Source organism: Myxine glutinosa, chromosome 5, assembly GCF_964187855.1.
Source record: "Myxine glutinosa chromosome 5, kmMyxGlut1.1, whole genome shotgun sequence".
Taxonomy (NCBI): Eukaryota; Metazoa; Chordata; class Myxini; order Myxiniformes; family Myxinidae; genus Myxine; species Myxine glutinosa.
In genome coordinates, this window is record NC_136265.1 from 13,928,163 (window position 1) to 13,953,774 (window position 25,612).

General features: G+C 44.9%; 1 protein-coding gene across 2 annotated transcripts; it reads right to left on the minus strand.

The window, feature by feature from the left end:
- Positions 1 to 1,518: 1,518 nt before the first annotated feature.
- Positions 1,519 to 25,281, minus strand: JPT2 (Jupiter microtubule associated homolog 2). 2 transcript variants are annotated; one of them, XM_078777602.1, is made up of 6 exons: positions 25,093 to 25,281; positions 17,296 to 17,450; positions 14,077 to 14,224; positions 11,105 to 11,142; positions 2,994 to 3,024; positions 1,519 to 2,272 (listed from the first exon to the last, which is right to left on the minus strand). In XM_078777602.1, exons 1-5 carry the CDS (start codon positions 25,146 to 25,148, stop codon positions 3,014 to 3,016), a joined length of 408 nt encoding a protein of 135 aa, XP_078633728.1. In that variant the 5' UTR covers positions 25,149 to 25,281; the 3' UTR covers positions 1,519 to 2,272; positions 2,994 to 3,013. The 2 variants fall into 2 exon arrangements, with proteins under 2 accessions (XP_078633728.1, XP_078633727.1); XM_078777601.1 differs by lacking the exon at positions 2,994 to 3,024.
- Between the last annotated feature and the right edge of the window lie 331 nt (positions 25,282 to 25,612).

Consider the following 25,612-nt stretch of genomic DNA (forward strand, 5'->3'; position numbering starts at 1 on the left):
AGAGGCTTTGCAGAGACCGGGCAAGGGGGAAGCATTGAGAGGGTGGGGTCAGGACGAATGCAGGAAGGATGGGCATTAAGCTTTAAAGGGTGGGGTAATGGGGGAAGTGGAAAGTGGGTACATGAAGTTGAAGGATGTAGATTCCAAATTCCCGAATTGGACAAATAGAAATAAAGATCTTCGGATGGGAGGAAAGAATATTTGTTGAGGGCTGGTGGTGGTGCTGGTGGTGCGGGAGGAGGGTTGGTGGACAATTAGCTGACAGACAGTTTTGGAAAATATTTGTGAAGAAGAAGAGGAATCGATTGTGGTGAGGAAGAACACATAGGTACTCCTAATGGATAAATAAGGACGGTGAAGCATTTTAAAACGTTTTAAAGTGGTTATAAAGGAAGGGAAGAAGTGTTTATATTCAATGAAGATTCATAGGGAGAGAAAAAAAAGAATGGAGTGCAGGAGGTATAAGCAGAAGGAAATTAAAGTAAAATGAGATCGTTATGAAGTGGAAAAAAATGTTTTTATATTTTTTGAACCAAAGGAGGGAAAATCAATTAACGTTGAGGAGATAGAACTAAAACATTTAGGAAGAAGGCAAAAGAGTAATATGGAGATAAAAGGAACACACGTTTTTTTCATGGCGGCTATATGAGGAGCGGCTAAAGTCGGCCTTGAACAGCATGAAAATGAATTTGACAAATACAGCACAATGTACGATGTAACACAGAAAATTGGATGGAAACACAAACAGCAACACAGGGACGAAGATGTAACAGAAATCATGACAAATCCGGATCGGAAAACTTAGCTTCAATGAGGCAGCTGTAGATTCGACCAACACTTGGAAAAATCCCTGAACAGGAAGTGATATGAAGTTCTAGTTTTAGTCATAGTGGGGCCAGACATCCAACCGTGGAGGTATTTAAAATAAAATTAATCGGTGGCCATCCCTCTGCTGCGGAGCTTATGACCCCTCCATGCCAGTGCGGAGGCGTGGTTGCTGTGTGTCACCAAAAGCAATTTGAACCTTGTTCAGTGGGAGAATTCCTGTTTCACGGACTAGTTTCTCCCGTGCTGGCAATTCCTTCTTCAAAGCTTTTCAAAAATGAAGGCCTCATCTCATATAGCTGGCCAAAAAGGAAGGCTCAGGTCTGACGTTTCGACTTGAGTCACCTTCACCCGGGACTGTGTAGGGACCCACGTACCAGATTTGGCACAAAATCATCCTACCTTCCAAGGTAAGTTGAGGAAAGCGTGTTTGGTTATGCAAAAGACCAACTTTACCAAATTCACTGTAGCTCACACGATCGACACTCACGTAAGAGACAGATGCGCGCGTGCACACGCGTGCGTGCACACACACACACACACACACACACACACACACACACACACACACACACACACACACACACACACACACACACACACACACACCAGGCATTCTCGAATTTAAAAATGAACCGCATCGACCAACGTCTCGAAACAACTTTCAAGGAATCAAACCAGTTCATTCTCGAGTAAACTCGATTTACTTGAAGCAGTTTATTATGACACCAGGTAACAACACAAGGATAACAAAGCCAAGACAAAAAGCACAACACAAGTTCAATCTACACCATGAGCAAAGGAAGTGAGCTTAGTGAGAATATCAACACACCTCATGAAAAACTCCATCTGCTTGAATATCACAGCTTTTAAGGTTGCACACCTTTGAATCCTCCGTGACCTGGTGATGCCTTTACGCAGGTGTGTGAATCATAGTACAAGTTTATAATTCCCACCCCACCCTCCACTCCCCAACCCCTCCACAAATGCCATTTATTTCTCAAACACGAAAAAAGCATCGCAATACCAAGGAGCAGCGAACAATCGCAGCAACATTTACATCAGTACAAAAAAGGGCACTAAAGTGGTACAAACTTCAGTCTGAAACTTAAATCGCGAGGCCAATCCACCACCCTATTGTGATTAGCCAACCTGAAATTATACTAGGAAAGAGGTTTGCAAAAAAAGGAACCAATCAGAGCTGAGATAGCGTTACATGGCCACCAGTATCCCCCCATTAGTCAATCCTGGTTCTACCCAAATATTATACTCGACTTCCCACCCGGAGGTTGATGATGAGCCCGTGATGCGGAGGGGCTCGTGGGACTTGACAGATTAGAGTCTTCCTTTTCCACCAATTCTTGCACTTCCTCCACCACATCTACAGCTATTCTGGTCTCCTCTTCATCCTCTTCATCCACCGAGTTATCCTCAACTTGTACACGCTCTGAAAACGAAAACGTTTACGAACGGGTTATCTTCTGTTCAAAGTGCAATCAGCCCGGGAGGCGTCTCGCAATGAAATCCAAGGCAATGATGAGTAGTTACGTTTCCGGTTATCAATGTTTAACACAGTTTAGGACTGCAAAAGCAAGCGGCATTCCTTTGGGATCAAAGGGTTGACTGGTGGGTGAGAGGGATGCTCCGAACAGCATGATAAACTTTAAAAAGCCGGAGCCATGGATCATTCAGCGGTGGAACAAAGCACCTTGTCACTGGATCAGGACATCGTGGCATTGGTTAAGGTCACAAAGCAAAGAGATTTGGCCATCGTTTTCCTGACATGTTACATAAAAGTTCTTGGAAAGGTTTGTGCCAAAAGTGGTCACAATGGTGCTGGAAATTCTATCTCAGAGCATCGCGCGTTCCCCCCAACCAACCAACGGCAGACGGTTCAACATCACATAATTCCTCGGAGTCTTTTTGATCCAAACAACACGTGTCCGAGGTACGAGTGTTTGTCCGAACCAGTGACAAAGTGCTCTTGTGTGTAATGCATGCAGGCCATGCAACAGCCAACAAAGAAGAACACTGCAAAAGGGGTTAGAAACAGCGACCCATGCTCTAATTCAGGCTGTCGGTGGGGAAAGGAGTGCGAGAGATGGTCTAAATGTGACAGGGTTTTCTTTTTAAATGACAACAGTGAATCAGTGAGGTTTCCAGATTACCTGAAGCTTTGTTTTTTTACTTACAGGCCAACTAGAAAGAGAACAAATGTATAAGCCACAAGACAAGGGACTAAGGGAGAGCAAACCGTCACAGCACGGACACAACAATGCACTAACTCGATGCGGATTACACAACTGAACGTCATATGAAAACAATATTATTTTAAACAGATATGTCTTTGGTCAAGCAGAATATTTAGGAATGTCAAATGTACCTTGTTTAGATGTTTCACAAAAATGTGTCCATCAAGTGGAACATCTGTTGCACATAGCCACATGTACTTGGAGGGCTCCCCTTAATTGTGGTGAGGGCTGGTGAGTACATACTTTTTCCACATGCGAAATTTGCATTTATGTTTGTTTAAATTATACAATGGACTACAAAATGTAAATGTTTCATGATATTTGTTATATTATATCACCTTTATCTATCAATATTGTTGAAATGAAGATCAAATAGCTGTATGTTGAAATATGTTGAAAAAGTTAAAACTTTACATGGGGTGTACTTACTTTTTCACGTGACTGTATACACACACACGCATATATTAGTGCTGGGTCGATATCGATATCTGGTTTAAAATAGTAATCAATATCAACAATGTTTTGGTATTATGTATCGGCCACAGTACTGCACTGAAACAACTGAAAAACCTCGCGTATCTCAGGGCGTATTTCAATGAACAAATTTTAAAAACAACGTTGAATTATAGACGTTTCAAGGAGATGTGCATGCGTAAACATTATTTATAAACAGCTCACAATAATCGTGTGATGGGTAGGAAAAAAAATTGGCTCGGTAATTTGGAAAACATGTTAATACGACAACCCACTCGGGAAATCGGGTGAATTATCAAAAAAAAAAAAAAATTGAAACTCGCGAAGCATAAACTTTCTACATTTTTTGCATAACCTTTCCAAAGCACACCCGATTCAGATAAATTAACCAATTGCTAGAAACAGCCACTCGTACAAAGGAAAACGCGACCACTCGTACAAAGGAAAACACGCTCGTACGCTGCTGCGGTTAAAAGTTGAAACCTACTGTAGCTCCTTCCTGGTCAAACATGTCTTGACATCATACGTTCCAGGTGTACCAAACCGATTGCATTAAAGTCAGTGAAATTTATTTTTAAAGCGTCAGATATACAGATAAAGCCGTTTTAAACACTGAGTCAACAGCCAATCGATTTACTTACTGTATGAACGATTATTCGGAATGGAATAATTGCTTTGTAATCTGGGAACTCCCTGCACTGTATTTTGTATAAAACTTGCTTTTCACAAGACCAACCAAGTATGAAATGCTTTATTTTATATCCACCAATAGCTTATCGAATAAGCACACGGTAGATCATCATTCGTTTAAAAATGACAGGATGCTGCGCTGTTCAACACGGTACACCAATCGATTGGAGAAGTGATTTTAAATGTATGGATCCATAGCCACTCAATAACGTCGATCCGTCAATCGCGGGCACGGCACCGATCCAGCACTGCATCCACTTAATGTGCGCACAATGCACGATTATATCACTATCGGCATCAGGCTGCTGGAGTCAAATTTTCTAATAGGCTCAGCATCAATATTATATATGTATCTACACATACTGTCGACATTCGCAGGGGATACGTTCCTGGAAAATTCGCGAATATGGGGGATGGGTCAGGGGTGGGGGGCATTGTTTCAATGGGGAAAAGGGTTCCCAACGATTCATGATTCATAGAGGAAAATCAAAAATCCCGTTCACAAACGTGAACATGCCTGCAAAGAAACCACGAATACGTGAAGCACATGACTACGAATTTAGGAGCAGGTCGCATTTTATCCACCGCATATACGCAGGGTCCGCAAATGTTTGGACCGCGAATGTCGAGGTCTGACAGTATCTCCAGTCCAAGGTGGCACTATTTCCACAATTAAAAAAAGAATGCATACAATAGCATATATACATGTGTGTTTGTGTATATGTATGTATGACTATGTATGTATGTATGTATATATACATACATACATACATATGATATGATTATATATATATATTTATATATATATATATATATATATCTACATATATCTACATATATATATATATATATATATATATATATATATATATATATATATATATATATATATATATATATATATATATATATATATATATATCTATATATATCTACATATATATATATATATATATATATATATATATATATATATATATATATATATATATATATATATATATATATATATATATATATATATATATATATATATATATATACACAAAGAATTAAGTTAAGCACCCCCCCCCCCGTTTTTTTACAACCTCGCACATTACAAGTTTGTTGTCGTCAAAACAGTGTAATATACCCATGATATTGCTATATTTTCTGGAGAAGTGATATTATGGTCACATAAAAACATAACAATCATGCCGTTTTCAATATTTTATTCTGAATAATTTAAGGTGAAATTTTTTGGGAATTTTAGGCATATTTTCACCTCAATTTAAGTATGGAGCTATAGGTCCATCACGGACAGTGTGGATGACGTTTATGTTTTCTAACGTACAGTCATTGTTCTGAGAAGACCTCTAGCGATCTTTGCGTCAATAACGTGTGTAGGACCCACGTGATCGGATCACTGACTCAACCAATCACTTTTTTTCACTTTGATCACTCAATTTCATCAATGGATAATTGCTAATGTCATACCAATCATTATTTGATCTCACATACCTTAGAATATATGCCAATGTATACATATACACAAAGAATATATATTAGGGGGTGCTTACCTTAATTCGTTGTGTAGGGGTGCTTAACTTAATTCTTTGTGTATATATACACACAACTATATATATACTCCTTTATATATATATATATATATATATATATATATATATATATATATATATATATATATATATATATATATATATATATATATATATATATACATATATACATATATATATACATACACACACACAGTCACGTGAAAAAGTAAGTACACCCCATGTAAAGTTTTGACTTTTTCAACATATTTCAACATACAGCTATTTGATCTTCATTTCAACAATATTGACAGATAAAGGTGATATAATATAACAAATATCATGAAACATTTACATTTTGTAGTCCATTGTATAATTTAAAGAAACATAAATTCAAATTTCGCATGTGGAAAAAGTAAGTACACCCCTACATTTATGACTTCTTCAAATACCTAAAATTAGAATCAGGTGCACCAGCTCAGGTGCAAATGATTAGAACATCGTTAGAGAGGATCTTGGAGGAACCTGTCTTATTTAAACCTCATACATTTCGTTTGGTTTGCTCTTTGTTGTTGAAGTGTGCGGCGTCACCATGCCTAGATCAAAAGAGCTCTCTGAGGCCTTCAGAAAGAAGGTTATAGATGCCTACGAGTCTGGGAAGGGATTTAAAAAGATCTCCAAACAATTTGAAATCAATCATTCGACTGTCCGGAAGATCATCTACAAGTGGAGAAGATTCCAAACAACTGCCAACTTGTTCAGGCCAGGCCGCGCCGCCCCAGCAAGTTCAGCCCGAGAGCAGACCGCAAGGTGCTGAAAGAAGTCTATAAGAATCCCAGACATCATGGGACCGACAGGTAGCTATTGCCACTGTTGATGTCAAAGTGCACGAGTCTACCATTAGAAAGAGGCTGCACAAATTTGATCTACATGGGAGGTGTGCCAGGAGGAAACCTTTGCTGTCCAGAAAGAACATCAGGGCAAGACTAAAATTTGCCAATGAACACCTAGGCAAAGATCAGCACTTCTGGAGCAATGTTCTCTGGACAGATGAGTCAAAGGTAGAGCTATTTGGCCACAAGACCAGAAGACATGTTTGGTGAAAACCAAAAACAGCATTTGACCACAAGAACCTGATACCAACTGTAAAGCATGGTGGTGGAAATATTATGGTTTGGGGCAGCTTTGCTGCATCAGGGCCTGGGCAGCTCACCATCATAGAATCCACTATGAATTCTTCATTGTACCAGTGGGTGCTTGAGGATAATGTGAGGCCATCTGTCGGAAAGTTGAAGCTCAACCGAAGGTGGACCTTGCAACATGACAATGACCCTAAACATACCAGTAAATCCACCAAGGAATGGCTGAAAAGAAAGAAATGGAGGGTTCTGGAATGGCCAAGTCAAAGCCCGGATCTAAATCCCATCGAGATGTTGTGGGTGGATTTGAAACGAGCTGTGCATGCAAGAAACCCCTCAAACATCGCATAGCTGAAAGAATTCTGCATGGAGGAGTGGGCAAAAATGTCTCCCAGTCGATGTCAGAGACTAGTAGACAGTTATAAGAAACGCCTACTTGAGGTCCTTTCTGCCAAAGGGGGCAATACCACCTATTAGAGCCAAGGGTGTACTTACTTTTTCCACATGAGAAATTTGCATTTATTTAAATTATACAATGGACAACAAAATGTAAATGTTTCATGATATTTGTTATATTATATCACCTTTATCTATCAATATTGTTGAAATGAAGATCAAATAGCTGTATGTTGAAGTATGTTGAAAAAGTCAAAACTTTACATGTGGTGTACTTACTTTTTCACATGACTGTGTATATATATATATATAGTTATATATATATATGTACATATATATATAAAGGAGTATATATATAGTTGTGTATTTATCCATATATAATCTTGTAAATATTTTCATGTACTTGTGTTTGCTTGTACGTTATTCCTTCACAGGTGAACCGCAGCACGTAGAGGCCCCAAATTTTGGATGTAGGCACTTTAGAATCTGGGCAATGTCTTACGCTGCCACACATTGGCCTTGACACCCATTTTGAGGCCACCAAAGGCCGCTATAAAGTGTATATTGGGATGACAACTCGACTAACCCTAACAACTCAGGCAGTGCTGCCGCCGGCCCACAGGCAAAAGGTAACCACCATGAGGGGCGATAACTGCTGCGCATGCGTAGTTGTTAAATCACACCTTAACCCCGTTTATATGATGGAATATTGACTGCGTTTAGCATCGATGATAAGAGTTTGATTGACGGCGCCAATTTGATTCATACACCTGCATGAAGAAGTAAATGTATTTTATTTGCCAGATGTAGGGCGCCCCTTTATATGAACTTTTCTGGAGCATTACTTGGTTCCTCCTCAGAACACAAGGGTAGTCCAGCATGCACACAAGATTTTTTGCATGCCCCTTATTTTGTATTGTTTGGTATTTTCTATAAGCTATGGAATGTCCCTTCTTTTCTCTAGTTTTCCACATGGCACATACCCTTATATAAAGGGGCCTTTTCTACGCCCCTGGCAATTTACCCAAGATGCATTTTAAATACTAACAAAATGTATTTGTTAATCGGTCAAGACCACATTCAAGACTGTATAAAAGACTTCAAAAAGTAAGGGGGAAAAAAATTCAACCCAGGTGGGATTTGAACCCACAATCCCCAGCTTGGCAGTCTGATGCTTTATCCATTAGGCCATTGGGCCTTTATTTATGTGTATATGTTCATATATATTTAATTTAAAGCAAAAACTATAGCACTTAGGTGGAATTTGTTTCGAAAGCCATTAACTAGACCTATTGACCAATGTATATTCCAAGTTTCAGCTAGTTTCAATGTATACTGAAATGCAAAAGAAACTTACCACCTTTGAAACCTTTAAATATCAACAATAACACTGCGTGTAGTAAATGTGTGAACTTATTTGTGGACAATAGTGTCCTCGCTGTCAGACAAAACGGTCACGGATGGTCACTTGAACCTTCAATGGTCACTTCATAGCACAGCTGTTGAACAGCCATTTTGACCGTCAGTGATTAGCCAAGGGGTACGGGATGATTTTAATGAGCTGCACGTGATGTCTTGATATTGGCTTTAAAAAGGCCAGTGCAAAATGGGCATTTCAATCAACATGCCACGATTGTCAAGGGATCAACGGCAGCGTGCCCTGGGCATGCTGCAAGACGGACTGAGCTACCGTGAGGTGGCACGTCGCCTTGGCTGTTCACACCAGATGATATCGGCCCTGGTGGACAGAGACACCCTCCACAACTCTGCAGATAACAGACCTCGATCAGGGAGGCCAAGAGTCACCACTGCAAGGCAGGACAGGCAGATGGTCCGAAGTCACCTGCGGGATCGATTCCGTCCAGCATCCCGCACTGCGGCAGAAACTCTGGGGCGTGCAAACGCACGGATCTCCAATGATACTGCACGAAGACGACTGCATGACTATTGCAGTCATGCAAGAAACTTACCACTTGTTTGAAATGTAATAAAATTGTAACAGTTCAAAATAAAACAAACCAACAATTGCTAATTGAAACATTGGCATTTTATTGATGACATGTCAAGTTTTTGACCAAGATACACCATCTCATCAGTTTGTTCTACAGTACAGAACAGCACAGGGTGCAAGGTCAGTCCCCTTTCAATAGCGTGTGTGGCCACCATTGTTTTGGATACAGGCAGTGCATCGTCGGCGTAAATTGCTACAATTTTATTACATTTCAAACAAGTGGTAAGTTTCTTGCATGACTGCAATAGTCATGCAGTCGTCTTCGTGCAGTATCATTGGAGATCCGTGGGTTTGCACGCCCCGGAGTTTCTGCCGCAGTGTGGGATGCTGGACGGAATCGATCCCGCAGGTGACTTCGGACCATCTGCCTGTCCTGCCTTGCAGTGGTGACTCTTGGCCTCCCTGATCGAGGTCTGTCATCTGCAGAGTTGTGGAGGGTGTCTCTGTCCAACAGCGCTGATATCGTCTGGTGTGAACAGCCAAGGCGACGTGCCACCTCACGGTAGCTCAGTCCGCCTTGCAGCATGCCCAGGGCACGCTGCCGTTGATCCCTTGACAATCGTGGCATGTTGATTGAAATGCCCATTTTGCACTGGCCTTTTTAAAGCCAATATCAAGACATCACGTGCAGCTCATTAAAATCATCCCGTACCCCTTGGCTAATCACTGACGGTCAAAATGGCTGTTCAACAGCTGTGCTATGAAGTGACCATTGAAGGTTCAAGTGACCATCCGTGACCGTTTTGTCTGACAGTGAGGACAGACACTATTGTCCACAAATAAGTTCACACATTTACTACACGCAGTGTTATTGTTGATATTTAAAGGTTTCAAAGGTGGTAAGTTTCTTTTGCGTTTCAGTATATATTCCTTGAGATATGAGCGCCAACACATTTTGGGTGGACGGACGGACGAACGGTCAGACACAAATGTGATTTTGAGGGTTTTATAAATATAACTCAAGAATGCATAAACGGACGTTGCTGAAATTTGGAACATATTACCTCAACGTACAAAGCATTTACTTCAGAAATTTGCAGCCGATTTCGTCCAGTAGAAGCTGAGAAACGCATTTTCAGTCCCCATGTAAAAGCTGCATACAGAGAAACGATCCCTAGTATAAAGGGAAGGGTGCTTTGCGCCTTCCTTTGATAACAAGGAATTGCTACAGTTTCATCAGATCGGTCTGATGCCTTATCTCTATGGATGCCTCGGTGGTCTCCCACCAGTTCCAATTTGTCGAATGGTGTTTGCTCAACAGAGATTCTTAAGCACGGCATATTTGAGCTTTACTACGTCCGATAGGATAGAGCGTAGGTAGTGCTACTGGCAAATAAATACCCTCACGTCAGGAAATCCTCACCTGCTCACCATCCCAACTCCAGACTGGTTGCCCAATGCTCTTGCATTCATTTGTCCCCGTTATGGGAAATAGTCTCCCTCTCTCCGTTGTTTCCTCCTCCTCCTCCTCCTCCATTTATTTATTTATTTTGGAGTCATTTAATTTAACGGACAACTTCCATTGTGGCAGCGTAAAAAAAAACCCTTCACTTTCACAAATGCAGCTCATTGCTCCAATTAAGTTTATCAGCACTGGATGTTAAGGCTAACTTAACACTAACATAAGCTTCTCAAAAGGTCTGTCTCCGGTCTTGTGCAATAAGGAAGATCCTTTGAAAGAAAAACAAAAGAATATTTTGCGTTTTGCTTCAAGCCTTGGCAAATGTACGGCTTGATGGAAGCGACGCGTGCAACGTATATACAATGCAGGAAACTCACCGGGACTTTGAGACGAGTCATTTCCAAAGATGTTGGAATCCTGGAAAAGATAAAAAGGTTCGGCTGTTAGGCAAGCAAAGTCTCTAGGCCAAGAGTCAAACTCCTATAATCGGTGAACCCCTGAAGCTCGGGTCAGTGCCAGGTCTGGCTAAAACTGTGACATGACGTGGTACACAACCGATAGTGATCCCACACATGAAGGGCAAAGCGGGGAGAAGCATTTGGTTCACCATGTCAGTCTGTGTGTCTGTCTGTCTATGATCGAGGAACTAACTTTATCTCAATTTAATTTCAGATTTTGAACACTGCGGAACATTCATTGGCTTGTTTGCACTTCCAGAAACCTGCAGCTCAGCAGTACGTTAGCGTATCATAGTTGCTTCAGGAGTAAGGCACAGTAGAATCTGGATAATAAGCAAATGTGCTTCTTTTTAGATTTAGTGGAACACATATGCGCTTGAAGCCTTGAGATTGTCCATGCTTGGCTACAATCTTGTGTCTGACCTCCTCGGGACAATTCTCTGGTTTTCTTTCTTTTCTCCATGCTCATTGCGGTACACACAGTGACACAAAACAGCAGAATGACTCCTTTTCTCAATTCAAACTGGTTGAAGAAGTGATTTTTATATTTATCCAAAGGTGGATGGAGGTTATGTTTTCACCCCTGTCGGTCTGTTTGTCTGTCCGTTTGTGAACAAGATAGCTCAAAAAGTTGTGGACGGATTTGCACGAAATTTGGCAGAGATAAAGCGTATGTGACGAGGACTAAATGATTAGATTTTGGTGAAGATCCTGAGATTCGGATCCGGCCACTATAATTTTTTAAGTGATTCTTCACCATTGTAAAATGGCAAAAGAAGATAAAAAGATAAAAGCAATAACTTCTGTTATTGCAATAAAAGCAATAATAAAGACTGGCATGTTTGGAAAAAGATAAAAGCAATGAAGAGTAGAAAAGCAGGAGGGTTGACAGGAGTTGTGGGAGACATGTTGAAGGCAGCAGGAAGTTGGGGTGTGAAGAAAATGACAGAGATCTGCAATCTGGTGGTGAAAGAAGGCCGCATTCCAGTGGATTGGAAACTGAGTACCCTCGTCCCTCTATACAAGAGGAAAGGTGACCCTCTGGAGTGTGGCTCGTACCGAGCGATAAAGTTATTGGAGCATGGAATGAAGGTATTGGAAAGGGTGTTGGAGAGGAGGATAAGGAAGAAAGTGAAGATTGACGAAATGCAGTTTGGATTTATGCCAGGAAGAGGAATGACAGACGTGCTTTTTATTGCAAGGCAGTTGCAGGAGAAGTACATGAAGAAGAGGAAGAAGTTGTTTCTTGGGTTTGTTGATCCGGAGAAAGCATTCGATAGGGTTCCACGTGAAGTAGTGACATGGGCATTGAGGAAATTAGGAGTGGAGGAATGGTTGATCAGAATGTACGAAAGAGCGTGCACAGCTGTAAGGACGAAAGATGGAAACAGTGGTGAGTTTGAGGTGAAGGTAGGAGTGCATCAGGGGTCGGTGATTAGTCCACTACTATTTGTAGCTGTGATGGAGGTGCTGGCTCGGAACGTAAAGGAGGGTTTACCGTGGGAGTTGTTGTATGCAGATTATCTGGTGTTGATTGCAGAAAGTATGGATGGACTGAAGGAGAAGATGAACAAGTGGAAGGAATGTATGGAGACAAAAGGTCTGAAGGTGAATATCGGAAAGACGCAGGTGATGGCAGGTGGTAAAGCATGTGGTGAGGTGGAAAGAACTGGGAAGTGGCCATGTGCTGTGTGCAGGAAGGGTGTCGGAGTGAACTCCATTCAATGTACAATGTGCGCAGAGTGGGTTCATCAAAAATGTAGAGGTGTGAGAGGGTCATTAACCAGTGTGGCAGCTACATTCAAGTGCAAGGTGTGCACAGAGGGAGCTGCAGATGAAGGAAATGTTGAGTTGTATCTTGGAGACGGCATGAAGCTGGAAGGTGTGAAAACATTTTGCTACCTAGGAGACATGCTGAATGGAGAAGGTGGATCAGAGTCGGCAACGGTTGCTGGAGTGAGATGTGCATGGAAGAAGTTTCGGGAACTGAGTGACGTGCTGACAAGGAGGGGTTGTGTCGTTGAAGCTGAAGGGAAAGGTGTATGCTGCATGTGTGAGAAGTGCTATGATTTATGGAAGCGGGACATGGGTAATGAAAGTAGAGCAGCTGAAGGGAAAGGTGTATGCTGCATGTGTGAGAGGTGTTATGATTTATGGGAGTGAGACATGGGTAATGAACGTAGAGCAGCAACGAAATGAACGTAGACTGGAAAGGGTGGAAATGCGAATGGTTCGGTGGATGTGTGGCGTATCATTGAGAGAATATAAATGAATAATAAAAATAAAAAAACCACCTTTAGAGGCCATTTTTCCCTGCAAGCGGGGGTTGGCCTTTTTCGGGGACCGTAGTTGTTGTTGTGTTTTGGTCCCCTTTTTGAGGCAATGTTTTACGGCCGGATGCCCTTCCTGCCGCCAACCCTTTTTGTTGCCTTTTTACGACAAACAGGGAATTACCAGTGAACTGGTACTCAAGAATATAAGTGAATGAATGATCGTTTTAAGGCCATTTTCCCACTAGAGCGGGGGTTAGCCTTGCGGGCCCCATGACAATCATGGTTCCCTGTTTGAGGCAATGTTTTTATGGCCGGATGCCCTTCCTGACGCCAACCCTTGGTCACGCTCTTACGATGCGGTAGGGATATGGTGTACCTATTCTAAATCGGGGTACACACCATGATCATTCATCCCAGCAAGCTGGTACTCAATTTGCCGACCTCGGAAGGATGACAGGCTGAGTCAACCCCCCTGGCGTTAATTCAGCGATCGACCGGGATTCGAACCCAGGATCCTAGGATCCCAAGCCCCTTCCCACGTCTTTTTTTCTCAAGACTGTGTGGGGAACAATTCTGACCTACACAGGGCGATGCTCCTCAACTAGCTCAGCGCACCTTTCCGCAGGCTTGTTGGGGTTTTGGTTCCGTGATGGTTCCAAAGAGCCAGTACCGAAATTGTAGCTGCTCTTTCCCCCTGGAGGGTGAGAGCGCTGTTTGACTGCTTCGTTTGAAGTGCTGTCATCAAATATCCCACTGGTCTTCCCTCCTGAAAATAGAGCATATCACTTGTCTGAGCACTGGTCAAAATTCATTCTTCAATACACTCGTTACTGAAATTCAGCAAGCACATGTAAGATTCATTTAATAATGATTCCTTTTGCGTCTTCGGATGCATAGTGGTGCGGAAGCAATTTCCTAGGCTATTGGGCACAATCCTGGATGGGTCGCCATTCCGACGCAGAATACTCGAATGGCTCCTTCTTCCCAGTAAGCTGGTACTCATTTTACCAACCTTGGAAGGATGACAGGCTGAGTAAACCCATCTGGTGTCAATTCACCAGCTGACAGGGGCTTGAACGAAGGACCCCGAGATCTCAAGACAGCCACCTTAACCGTTAAGCCAACACTAGGCTTAATAATGATTAGAAGAAGAAAAATGAGGGGAAGAGGAAGAATTGCGAAGAAAGGAATTGCAGTGCCTGATACTCATCCAAGACACATCGGGCCATCCAATAAAATACTCCATACAGGTCGTCCTTCCATCTTGGAGTGACACCAAAGCAGCTCCGAGGAATTTAGCAGTTGGCCAGGGCACCGGCACACAATGGCCTACACTTATAATGTACGAAGTGGGATTTTCTTTTTACATCGACAAGCGAATGTCCCCTCTGAAGAGCAGCACACTCATTGATACAAGGCCCTGTAACCTGTATATCAAGGCCCCTGCCTGTAAAATACCAGGGCAGTTTATAGTCTGATCGGGAATCAAACCCAGACTAAACAAAATGCCTTGCCGCAGAGTTACCCTGCAGTAATCCAACACTGGTTGATAGGAACTAAATACGAGGAGGAGGAGGAGGAGGAGGAGGAGGAGGAGGAGGAGTAGGAGGAGGAGGAGGAGTAGTAGTAGTAGTAGGAGGAGGATGAGTAGTAGTAGGAGTAGGAGGAGTAGTAGTAGGAGTAGGAGGAGTAGTAGTAGGAGGAGTAGTAGTAGGAGTAGGAGGAGTAGTAGTAGCAGTAGGAGGAGTAGTAGTAGGAGTAGGAGGAGTAGTAGTAGGAGTAGGAGGAGTAGTAGTAGCAGTAGGAGGAGTAGTAGTAGGAGTAGGAGGAGTAGTAGTAGGAGTAGGAGGAGTAGTAGTAGCAGTAGGAGGAGTAGTAGTAGGAGTAGGAGGAGTAGTAGTAGGAGTAGTAGTAGTAGTAGCAGTAGGAGGAGTAGTAGTAGGAGTAGGAGGAGTAGTAGTACGAGTAGGAGGAGTAGTAGTAGGAGGAGTAGTAGTAGTAGTAGGAGGAGTAGTAGTAGTAGGAGTAGTAGTAGGAGTAGGAGTAGGAGGAGTAGTAGTAGGAGTAGGAGGAGTAGTAGGAGGAGTAGTAGTAGGAGTAGGAGGAGTAGTAGTAGGAGTAGTAGTAGGAGTAGGAGTAGGAGGAGGAGTAGTAGTAGGAGTAGGAGGAGTAGGAGTATGAGGAGTAGGAGGAGTAGTAGTAGGAGGAGTAGTAGTAGGAGTAGGAGGAGTAGGAGGAGTAGTAGGAGGAGGAGTAGTAGTAGGAGTAGGAGTAGTAGTAGTAGGAGTATGAGTAGTAGGAGTAGGAGGAGTAGTAGTAGGAGTAGGAGGAGTAGTAGTAGGAGTAGGAGGAGTAGGAGTAGGAGTAGTAGTAGTAGGAGGAGTAGTAGTAGGAGTAGGAGTAGTAGGAGTAGAAGTAGGAGTAGGAGGAGTAGTAGTAGGAGTAGGAGGAGTAGTAGTAGGAGTATGAGTAGTAGTAGTAGGAGTAGTAGGAGTAGTAGGAGGAGTAGGAGTAGGAGGAGTAGGAGTAGGAGGAGTAGTAGTAGTAGTAGTAGGAGTAGGAGGAGTAGTAGTAGGAGTAGGAGTAGTAGTAGTAGGAGTAGGAGTAGAAGGAGTAGGAGGAGTAGGAGTAGGAGTAGGAGGAGTAGTAGTAGGAGAAGGAGGAGTAGTAGTAGGAGTAGGAGGAGTAGTAGTAGGAGTAGGAGGAGTAGTAGTAGGAGTAGGAGGAGTAGTAGGAGTAGGAGTAGTAGTAGGAGTAGGAGGAGTAGGAGTAGGAGTAGGAGGAGTAGGAGGAGTAGTAGTAGGAGTAGGAGTAGTAGTAGTAGGAGTAGAAGGAGTAGGAGGAGTAGGAGTAGGAGTAGGAGGAGTAGTAGTAGGAGTAGGAGGAGTAGTAGTAGGAGTAGGAGGTTAGTAGTAGTCGGAGTAGGAGGAGGTCTTAGCTAGGAGTCTAGGAGGAGTAGAGAGTAGAGGAAGTAGTAGGAGTAGTAGAGTAGGAGTAGCTACGAGCTAGTAGTAGCTTCTACTTCTACTTCTTCTACTAGAGGAGTAGTAGTAGGAGTAGTAGTAGTAGGAGTACGGAGTAGTCTAGTAGGAGTAGAGTAGTCTACTTCTACTCCTTCTACTTCTTCGACTACTACTTCGTACATCTTCTAGGAGGAGTAGTAGTAGGAGTAGGTAGGAGTAGTAGTAGTAGCGAGTAGCTAGTAGAGAGGAGTAGTAGGAGTAGGAGGAGGAGTAGGAGTAGTAGTAGGAGTAGGAGGAGTAGTCGTAGACTAGGGTAGGAGTCTAGTAGTAGGAGTAGCTAGTAGGATTAGGAATAGGCAGCTCGGAGTAGGCTACGAGCTTAGTAGTAGCTACGTAGGATACTAGCTACCCCACCCCAGCCTACAACCACCCAAAAGTATTCATAAACTTCCTTTTAAAAATAAAAAGATTTGCTGAAGATGTTTCAAATATCCAAAATTTGCATTTGAAACAGCTGCTTTATCACACCTGGGGAAAAGGTGGGGCCACAGTACATAGAACATAGCCATGCCATGCCATTTCTAATGCCGAGCAGTCCCCCAGATCAAGACATGAACCTTCCGCCCCCTCCAACCCCCCAGCGTGTTCGACCTCTCTACCCTTTCTACCCCCATCCTCCACTCCCTCCCCCCACACTTCCCCCTACCCTAACCCCACGCAGGTTAGAACCCCGCCTCCCACACAATGGAACCTTCCTCACTTCTTACCGTGCCACATGCATTTGAACCCCCCTCCGGCATGCGTTCTAACCCACCCCATGCCGGTTAGGTCCCCACGCGCGCTCAGACCTTCGCAGTCTGGCGAGAACACTCACCGGGAGGGTTGCTGCGTTGTGGGAAGAAATCAGGCTCAGCGGGTGCAAAAATACTGCTCGTTGGCGGGCGGTTACCAGTTGATCTCGGGGATGTCGGCACAGGTTGGCGGCCCCCAAATATATCACTGGATCCCCCACCAGGTGGTTTCAAGATCCTGAAGGAGTGGAAGAGGGGAGTTCTCAAGAGTTTCATTGACCATTCACAATTACAGTAATTATTTATCAATGTGTTAAAATGTTAAGGCAAAAGTGAAAGAAATCAGCATTTCCTGATAAATCAAATCAAAGGAACCATTTTGAAAGGAATCATGGTGTTATGAACAAATATTTGACATTTCCAAATAAAAAACAAAATTGCTTCAACATCTTCCTAGTTAACCCAGGTTTAATAACATGTGACGAATCACAGTACTATGCAAGACCTTTTACTTGATGTCATAGTTTGTACCTCTGATGTCACAAAGAGGATATGGTTAAATGTGTTACGGTCTGACAAGGTGTTCGATTCACAGAATGTTATTGCACAGGTTTCTCCCTTGTATAAAAACATGCAGTCCAAATTAGTTGGTTACGCCTTGAAGGATGAAATGGAATGAAATAATAAAACAGGACAAGAAGAGACGAGAGTGATGCGACATGACAGACAGGAGAGCGGTGTGACATGACAGAGACAGGACAGCGGTACGACATGAGAGAGACAGGAGAGTGATGCGACATGAGAGAGACAGGAGAGTGATGCGACATGAGAGAGACAGGAGAGTGATGTGACATGAGAGAGACAGGAGAGCGGTACGACATGAGAAAGACAGGAGAGTGATGCGACATGAGAGAGACAGCAGAGCGATGTGACATGAGAGAGACAGTAGAGCGATGTGACATGAGAGAGACAGCAGAGCGATGTGACATGAGAGAGACAGCAGAGCGATGCGACATGAGAGAGACAGCAGAGCGATGTCACATGACAGACAGCAGAGTGATGTGACATGAGAGAGACAGGAGAGTGATGTGACATGAGAGTGATGTGACATGAGAGAGACAGGAGAGTGATGTGACATGAGAGAGACAGGAGAGTGATGTGACATGAGAGAGACAGGAGAGCGGTACGACATGAGAAAGACAGGAGAGTGATGCGACATGAGAGAGACAGCAGAGCGATGTGACATGAGAGAGACAGCAGAGCGATGTGACATGAGAGAGACAGGAGAGTGATGTGACATGAGAGAGACAGGAGAGCGATACACCATGAGAGAGACAGGAGAGCGATACACCATGAGAGAGACAGGAGAGCGATACGACATGAGAGAGACAGGAGAGCCGTGTGACATGAGAGAGACAGGAGAGCAGTGTGACATGAGAGAGACAGGAGAGCGGTGTGACATGAGAGAGACAGGAGAGCGGTGTGACATGAGAGACACAGGAGAGCGGTGTGACATGAGAGAGACAGGAGAGCAGTGTGACATGAGAGAGACAGGAGAGCGGTGTGACATGAGAGAGACAGGAGAGCGGTGTGACATGAGACACAGGAGAGCGGTGTGACATGAGAGAGACAGGAGAGCAGTGTGACATGAGAGAGACAGGAGAGCGGTGTGACATGAGAGACACAGGAGAGCGGTGTGACATGAGAGAGACAGGAGAGCGGTGTGACATGAGAGAGACAGGAGAGCAGTGTGACATGAGAGACACAGGAGAGCGGTGTGACATGAGAGAGACAGGAGAGCAGTGTGACATGAGAGAGACAGGAGAGCGGTGTGACATGAGAGAGACAGGAGAGCAGTGTGACATGAGAGACACAGGAGAGCGGTGTGACATGAGAGAGACAGGAGAGCAGTGTGACATGAGAGAGACAGGAGAGCGGTGTGACATGAGAGAGACAGGAGAGCTGTGTGACATGAGAGAGACAGGAGAGCTGTGTGACGAGAGAGACAGGAGAGCTGTGTGACATGAGAGAGACAGGAGAGCTGTGTGACATGAGAGAGACAGGAGAGCTGTGTGACATGAGACAGGCAAATACTGCATTATCAAATGAGATATTTTGAATGATCATCATCTATCTATAATTCCAGTAATCTCTGTGTGTGTGTGTGTGTGTGTGTGTGTGTGTGTGTGTGTGTGTGTGTGTGTGTGTGTGTGTGTGTGTGTGTGTGTGTGTGTGTGTGTGTGTATGTGTGTATGTCTGTGTGTTTGTCTGTGACCGCTGTTTCTCGACAACCACGGGTCCGATATACTTGAAACTTGCCAGGTATATTGCTGGGGACCCGAGGATGTGCCTTTTCAAGGTTTCATATTAATCGGACAAGTAGTTACCGAGCTATGTCCAAAAAACGATTCAACCAATCAGAGAGCAGCGAGTTATCACGTGTGCCGAACGTGGCGAACAGACTCTGCCTCGGACGGCACATTTGAGAGCGTATTCATTTATTTCACGTTGGCAAACTATGTTGCCGCTATGTTGGCGTTAAACTATGTTTTAAAACTAATTAAAACTAATTTGCGATTCTTTTGCTTTCCTGCGCGTTTGTGCACGCTATGGCGATTTCTTTACCAAACTCCGCAAGCCGTTCGCTTTGGACCAAACCATTTCATGTAAATAGAGGGGGGGGATTGTCACCGTACTCGCAAGCCGTTCGCTTTGGACCAAACCATTTCATGTAAATAGAGGGGGGGGATTGTCACCGTACTCGCAAGCCGTTCGCTTTGGACCAAACCATTTCATGTAAATAGAGGGGGGGGATATAATTTTAGATATAGATATAGTACGGGCATGCCCTAGTCTATCTATAATTCCAGTAATCTCTGTGTGTTTGTTTGTCTGTGACCGCTGTTTCTCGACAACCACGGGTCCGATATACTTGAAACTTGCCAGGTATATTGCTGGGGACCTGAGGATGTGCCTTTTCAAGGTTTCATATTAATCGGAGAAGTAGTTACCGAGCTATGTCCAAAAAACGATTCAACCAATCAGAGAGCAGCGAGCTATCACGTGTGCCGAACGTGGCGAACAGACTCTGCCTCGGACGGCACATTTGAGAGCGTATTCATTTATTTCCCGTTGGCAAACTATGTTGGCGCTATGTTGGCGTTAAACTATGTTTTAAAACTAATTAAAACTAATTTGCGATTCTTTCGCTTTCCTGCGCGTTTGTGCACGCTATGGCGATTTCTTTACCAAACTCCGCAAGCCGTTCGCTTTGGACCAAACCATTTCATGTAAATAGAGGGGGGGGATTGTCACCGTACTCGCAAGCCGTTCGCTTTGGACCAAACCATTTCATGTAAATAGAGGGGGGGGGGGATTGTCACCGTACTCGCAAGCCGTTCGCTTTGGACCAAACCATTTCATGTAAATAGAGGGGGGGGATTGTCACCGTACTCGCAAGCCGTTCGCTTTGGCTTTGCGAATGGACCAAACCATTTCATGTAAATAGAGGGGGGGGATATAATTTTAGATATATATATAGTACGGGCATGCCCTAGTTCTTATAATTATGAAATACAAGGAATTTTACTTGTCGCTTCGCTGACGGATTTAATAAAAACACAGCTTCATGTTGTAATTCACAAACATTCTGCGTTGTTCATCCTATCATTTGCCCGAGATCATCTTCCATCTGCTTGGACTGGCACGGCCTTCAAGCAGCCATCAATCATTTGGACTGGTCTCCCATCTCTACTGCCTCTAACATCAACTCTTCCTGGGAATTCTTCCAAAGTAAACTGCTCTCTCATGCACAGATTTATCCCATCTCGTCTTCAGTTGTCTTACCCTTCCTCCCGTCCATGGTACACTGAATCTTGTGGTGAGGCAGTTGCCCTGAAACAACTTGCCTTTGCCTCTTGGAAGGCTAATCCAACTGAAGGCAATCTCAGTTCCTTCCACCAAGCTCAGAACAAGTGTGTGTCTACCCTCAGGAGAGCCAGAAAGCACTATCGCTTTATAGTGTAGCAGCATAGCAAACCTGTTGTGCATTTTGTGATACAAGCACCAAATTTGGTACACTAGTAGACTATCATATTATGAAAAGATCTGGATATTGGGCCATCTCAGATTCAGAGATTTGATTTTTGCAAGATTTCGATTCGATTGGGATCGAAGAGAACACCTTCTTCGTCTTCTGTACAGTGAAGTTGCCAGCCCTGAATTCTCTGGCTACATCTGGGTGCTTCATTGGGAGTGCAACCGTGTCCCTCAGGTGAACAGGGACCCACCTGGCATAGTGTGTGTGGTCTAAGGCATGGAACCATGGGACCAGTTCCGTCAGGGCATCAAGGTACGTCGTGAATGAAGCCTGCCGCAGAGAACGCACGTAGACCAGTACCAACATCTCTAGTTCCAGCACAGTTGCCCAGTACTGAAAGTTGGGAATGTCTTCTCCTCTCTGGTGACACCAGTCTTCGAACTCAGGCAGGTCTTCTGCATCATCGGCATATGTCATACAGTGGCGTTCAAACGCATGGTGTTGCAGGATGTGCAGTGCCGCTGCAGTGATTTGATGAGCATTTCTTGTGCGGGTGACGTGGGCAGCTCGTAGGAAGGAGTCGGCCGTTCCTGGCGTTGCAATCTCACCTTGCAAAATCTGCAAATCTTGCAAAAATCAAATCTCTGAATCTGAGATGGCCCAATATCCAGATCTTTTCATAATATGATAGTCTACTAGTGTGCCAAATTTGGTGCTTGTATCACAAAATGCACAATTCTTTTGAATATTTGGGCTAAGCCGCCCCACTACCATGGTTTGAAGGGTCGTGCACGTCTCATGTTATATAGGGCCGTGCATGTCCCATGTTATATCGGGCCATGTGTGTCCCATGTTATAAAGGGCCATGCCTGTCCCATGTTATAAAGAGCCGTACGTGTCCCATGTTATAAAGGGCCGTGAGTGTCCCATGGTATTAAACGGCCGTGAGTGTCCCATGGTTTTAAACGGCCGTGAGTGTCCCATGGTTTTAAACGGCCGTGAGTGTCCCATGGTTTTAAACGGCCGTGAGTGTCCCATGTTATATAGGGCCGTGCTTGTCCCATGGTTTTAAAGGGCCGTGCAGGTCCCATGTTATATAGGGCCGTGAGTGTCCCATGTTATAAAGGGCCGTGCGTGCCCCATGGTTTAAAGGGCTATGCGGGTCCCATGGTTTTAATGGTTTTAAAGGGCCGTGCATGTCCCATGTTATATAGGGCCGTGCGTGTCCCATGTTATATAAGGCCGTGCATGTCCCATGGTTTTAAAGGGCTGCGTAGGTCCCATGTTAGATATGGCCGTGGGGGTCCCATGGTTTAAAGGGCCGTGCACGTCTCATTTTATATAGGGCCGCCCATGTCCAGTGTGGGTCCTATGTTATATATGGCCGTGCATGTCCCATGGTTTTATAGGGCCATGTGGGTCCCATGGTTTTGCAGAGCCGTGCGGGTCCCATGGTTTTAAAGGGCCATGTAGGTCCCCTGGTTTTAAAGGGCCGTGCATGTCCCATGGTTTTAAAGGGCCGCGTAGGTCCCATGTTAGATAGGGCCGTGGGGGTCTCATGGTTTAAAGGGCCGTGTACGTCTCATGTTATATAGGGCCGCCCATGTCCAGTGTGGGTCCTATGTTATATATGGCCGTGCATGTCCCATGGTTTTATAGGGCCATGTGGGTCCCATGGTTTTGCAGAGCCGTGCGGGTCCCATGGTTTTAAAGGGCCATGTAGGTCCCCTGGTTTTAAAGGGCCGTGCATGTCCCATGGTTTTAAAGGGCCGTGCAGGTTCCATGTTAGATAGGGCTGTGCGGGTCCCATGTTATATAGGGCCGTGCACGTCCCATGTTATATAGGGCCGTGCGTGTCGCATGGTTTTAAAGAGCTGTGCGGATCCCATGGTTTTAAAGGGCCGTGCGGGTCCCATGGTTTTAAAGGGCCGTGCGGGTCCCATGGTTTTAAAGGGCCGTGCGGGTCCCATGGTTTTAAAGGGCCGTGCGGGTCCCATGGTTTTAAAGGGCCGTGCGGGTCCCATGGTTTTAAAGGGCCGTGCGGGTCCCATGATTTTAAAAGGCCATGCGGGTCCAATGTTATATAGGTCCGTGCATGTCCCATAGTTTTAATGGGCCGTGCATGTCCCATGGTTTTAAAGGGCCGTGTGTGTCCCATGATATATAGGGCCGTGCATGACCCATGGTTTTAAAGGGCCGTGCATGTCCCATGGTTTTAAAGGGCCGTGTATGTCCCATGGTTTTAAAGGGCCGTGCGGGTCCAATGTTGTATAGGGCCGTGCATGACCCATGGTTTTAAAGGGCCGTGCGGGTCCCATGGTTTTAAAGGACCTTGCGTGCCTATGGTTTTAAAGGGCCGTACATGTCCCATGGTTTTAAAGGGCCGTGCGGGTCCAATGTTGTATAGGGCCGTGCGTGTCGCATGGTTTTAAAGAGCCGTGCGGGTCCCATGGTTTTAAAGGGCCGTGCAGGTCCCATGATTTTAAAGGGCCGTGCGGGTCCCATGATTTTAAAGGGCTGTGCGGGTCCCATGTTATATAGGGCCGTGCGTGCCCCATGGTTTTAAAGGGCCTTGCATGTCCCATGTTAGATAGGGCCGTGAAGGTCCCTTGCTATATAGGGCCGTGCATATCCCATGGTTTTAAAGGGCCGTGCGTGTCCCATGATTTTAAAGGGCCGTGCGTGTCCCATGATATAAAGGGCCGTGCATGTCCCATGGTTTTAAAGGGCCGTGCGTGTTCCATGATTTTAAAGGGCCGTGCATGTCCCATGTTAGATATGGCCGTGCAGGTGCCATGCTATATAGGGCCGTGCATGTCCCATGGTTTTAAAGGGCCGTGCATGTCGCATGTATTTTAAAGGGGCGTGCGTGTCCCAGGATTTTAAAGGGCCGCGCGTGTTCCAGGATTTTAAAGGGCCGTGTGGGTCCAATGTTATATAGGGCCGTGCATGTCCCATGGTTTTAAAGGGCCGTGCATGTCGCATGTATTTTAAAGGGGCGTGCGTGTCCCAGGATTTTAAAGGGCCGTGCGGGTCCCATGATTTTAACGGGCCGTGTGGGTCCAATGTTATATAGGGCCGTGCATGTCCCATGGTTTTAAAGGGCCGTGCATGTCGCATGTATTTTAAAGGGGCGTGAGTGTTCCAGGATTTTAAAGGGCCGCGCGTGTCCCATGGTTCACACCCTGCGATACAGAACCGGTTCGTTCCCTCGTTCACGACTCGCCATGAGCATTCCGAAGCCGTGCGGGTCCCATGGTTTTACAGAGCCGTGCATGTCCCATGGTTTTACAGAGCCGTGCATGTCCCATGGTTTTACAGAGCCGTGCATGTCCCATGGTTTTAAAGGGTAAGATCTCGGGTGGACCGGCTTGGTGAGCAGGTAAAGCCCTGTTACCTGACCGATGTGGGTGGGCACAACTCCCGAGGATGTCATGTCCACACCCTGCGATACAGAACCGGTTCGTTCCCTCGTTCACGACTCGCCATGAGCATTCCGAAGCTCCGTTAACAGTAGTCAGTACGAACGTACAGCCGAACCCGGGGTGTTGTAGGTTAACATTTAACATAGACCAGCAGGGTCGCCGGTTCGTTCGCCCCGGGCCGCGCCCAGTTCCGGCCTCGGCCCAAGAAGGCAAAGGGTGACCGGGCGCGACCCGGATCCCGCACCTCTCTTCGCTAATCGGACCTGGAACGCCATGATTTATACTCCATGTTCGTGCGAGCGACTCGACGAGTCCCGGCCGAGAAAAATCTGTGAAACCTTCGAACCCTCACAATGGAAACCGTTACCGGGGAAGGCAAACCGCAGCGCCCCTGCCCAGTCACGGCCATACCCGACCTGGAGCTCGGCTTGTCCTCTCCCCCGAAGCCTTCGTACGAAGTTGTGGTCGTCATGCCTTCGATTTCCAAATGCTCGACCCCGAAAACCGTCGCCCGAGTGCAGCCGAAAGACCTTTGAACACACCAAACTGAACGGCTTACGCGATTACGTCGTTGACGTAAGCCGGGGTTCTTCTTCTTCAGCACGCGTGTAAGACCAGGCTATTCGATCCATCGCGTATGCGTAACATTCCCATCCAACGCGTCACTCATTGATGATCTTCTAATCATTTTGATTGTCGACCAACTGAATGTCCACAGGATTAAAATGAGACGTGGTGGTCATACGGTCTGACACCCCGCCCTCCTCACCAAAACCCCTATGGTATCCATGGAAATCTCCACGCATGCTTTGGCACCAAAAAGGTTTCTTGTCAAATATGTGTTATTTTGCTGTTTTCAAGCATAATACACACTATTTGATGAAACACACACGTTTCTGCATGAGAAAAGCGACTTGCAACCAAAAAAAACTTGAA

Excerpts from the sequence above, each read along its gene's own strand:
- JPT2 (XM_078777601.1), bottom strand. The coding sequence starts at position 25,148 with ATGACGACCACAACTTCGTACGAAGGCTTCGGGGGAGAGGACAAGCCG. Across the intron at positions 17,451-25,092 it reads GAGGACAAGCCGAGCTCCAG|GATCTTGAAACCACCTGGTG; the intron begins GTCGGGTATGGC and ends CCACTCCTTCAG. Across the intron at positions 11,143-14,076 it reads AACCCCAACAAGCCTGCGGA|TTCCAACATCTTTGGAAATG; the intron begins AAGGTGCGCTGA and ends TCTTTTCCAGGA.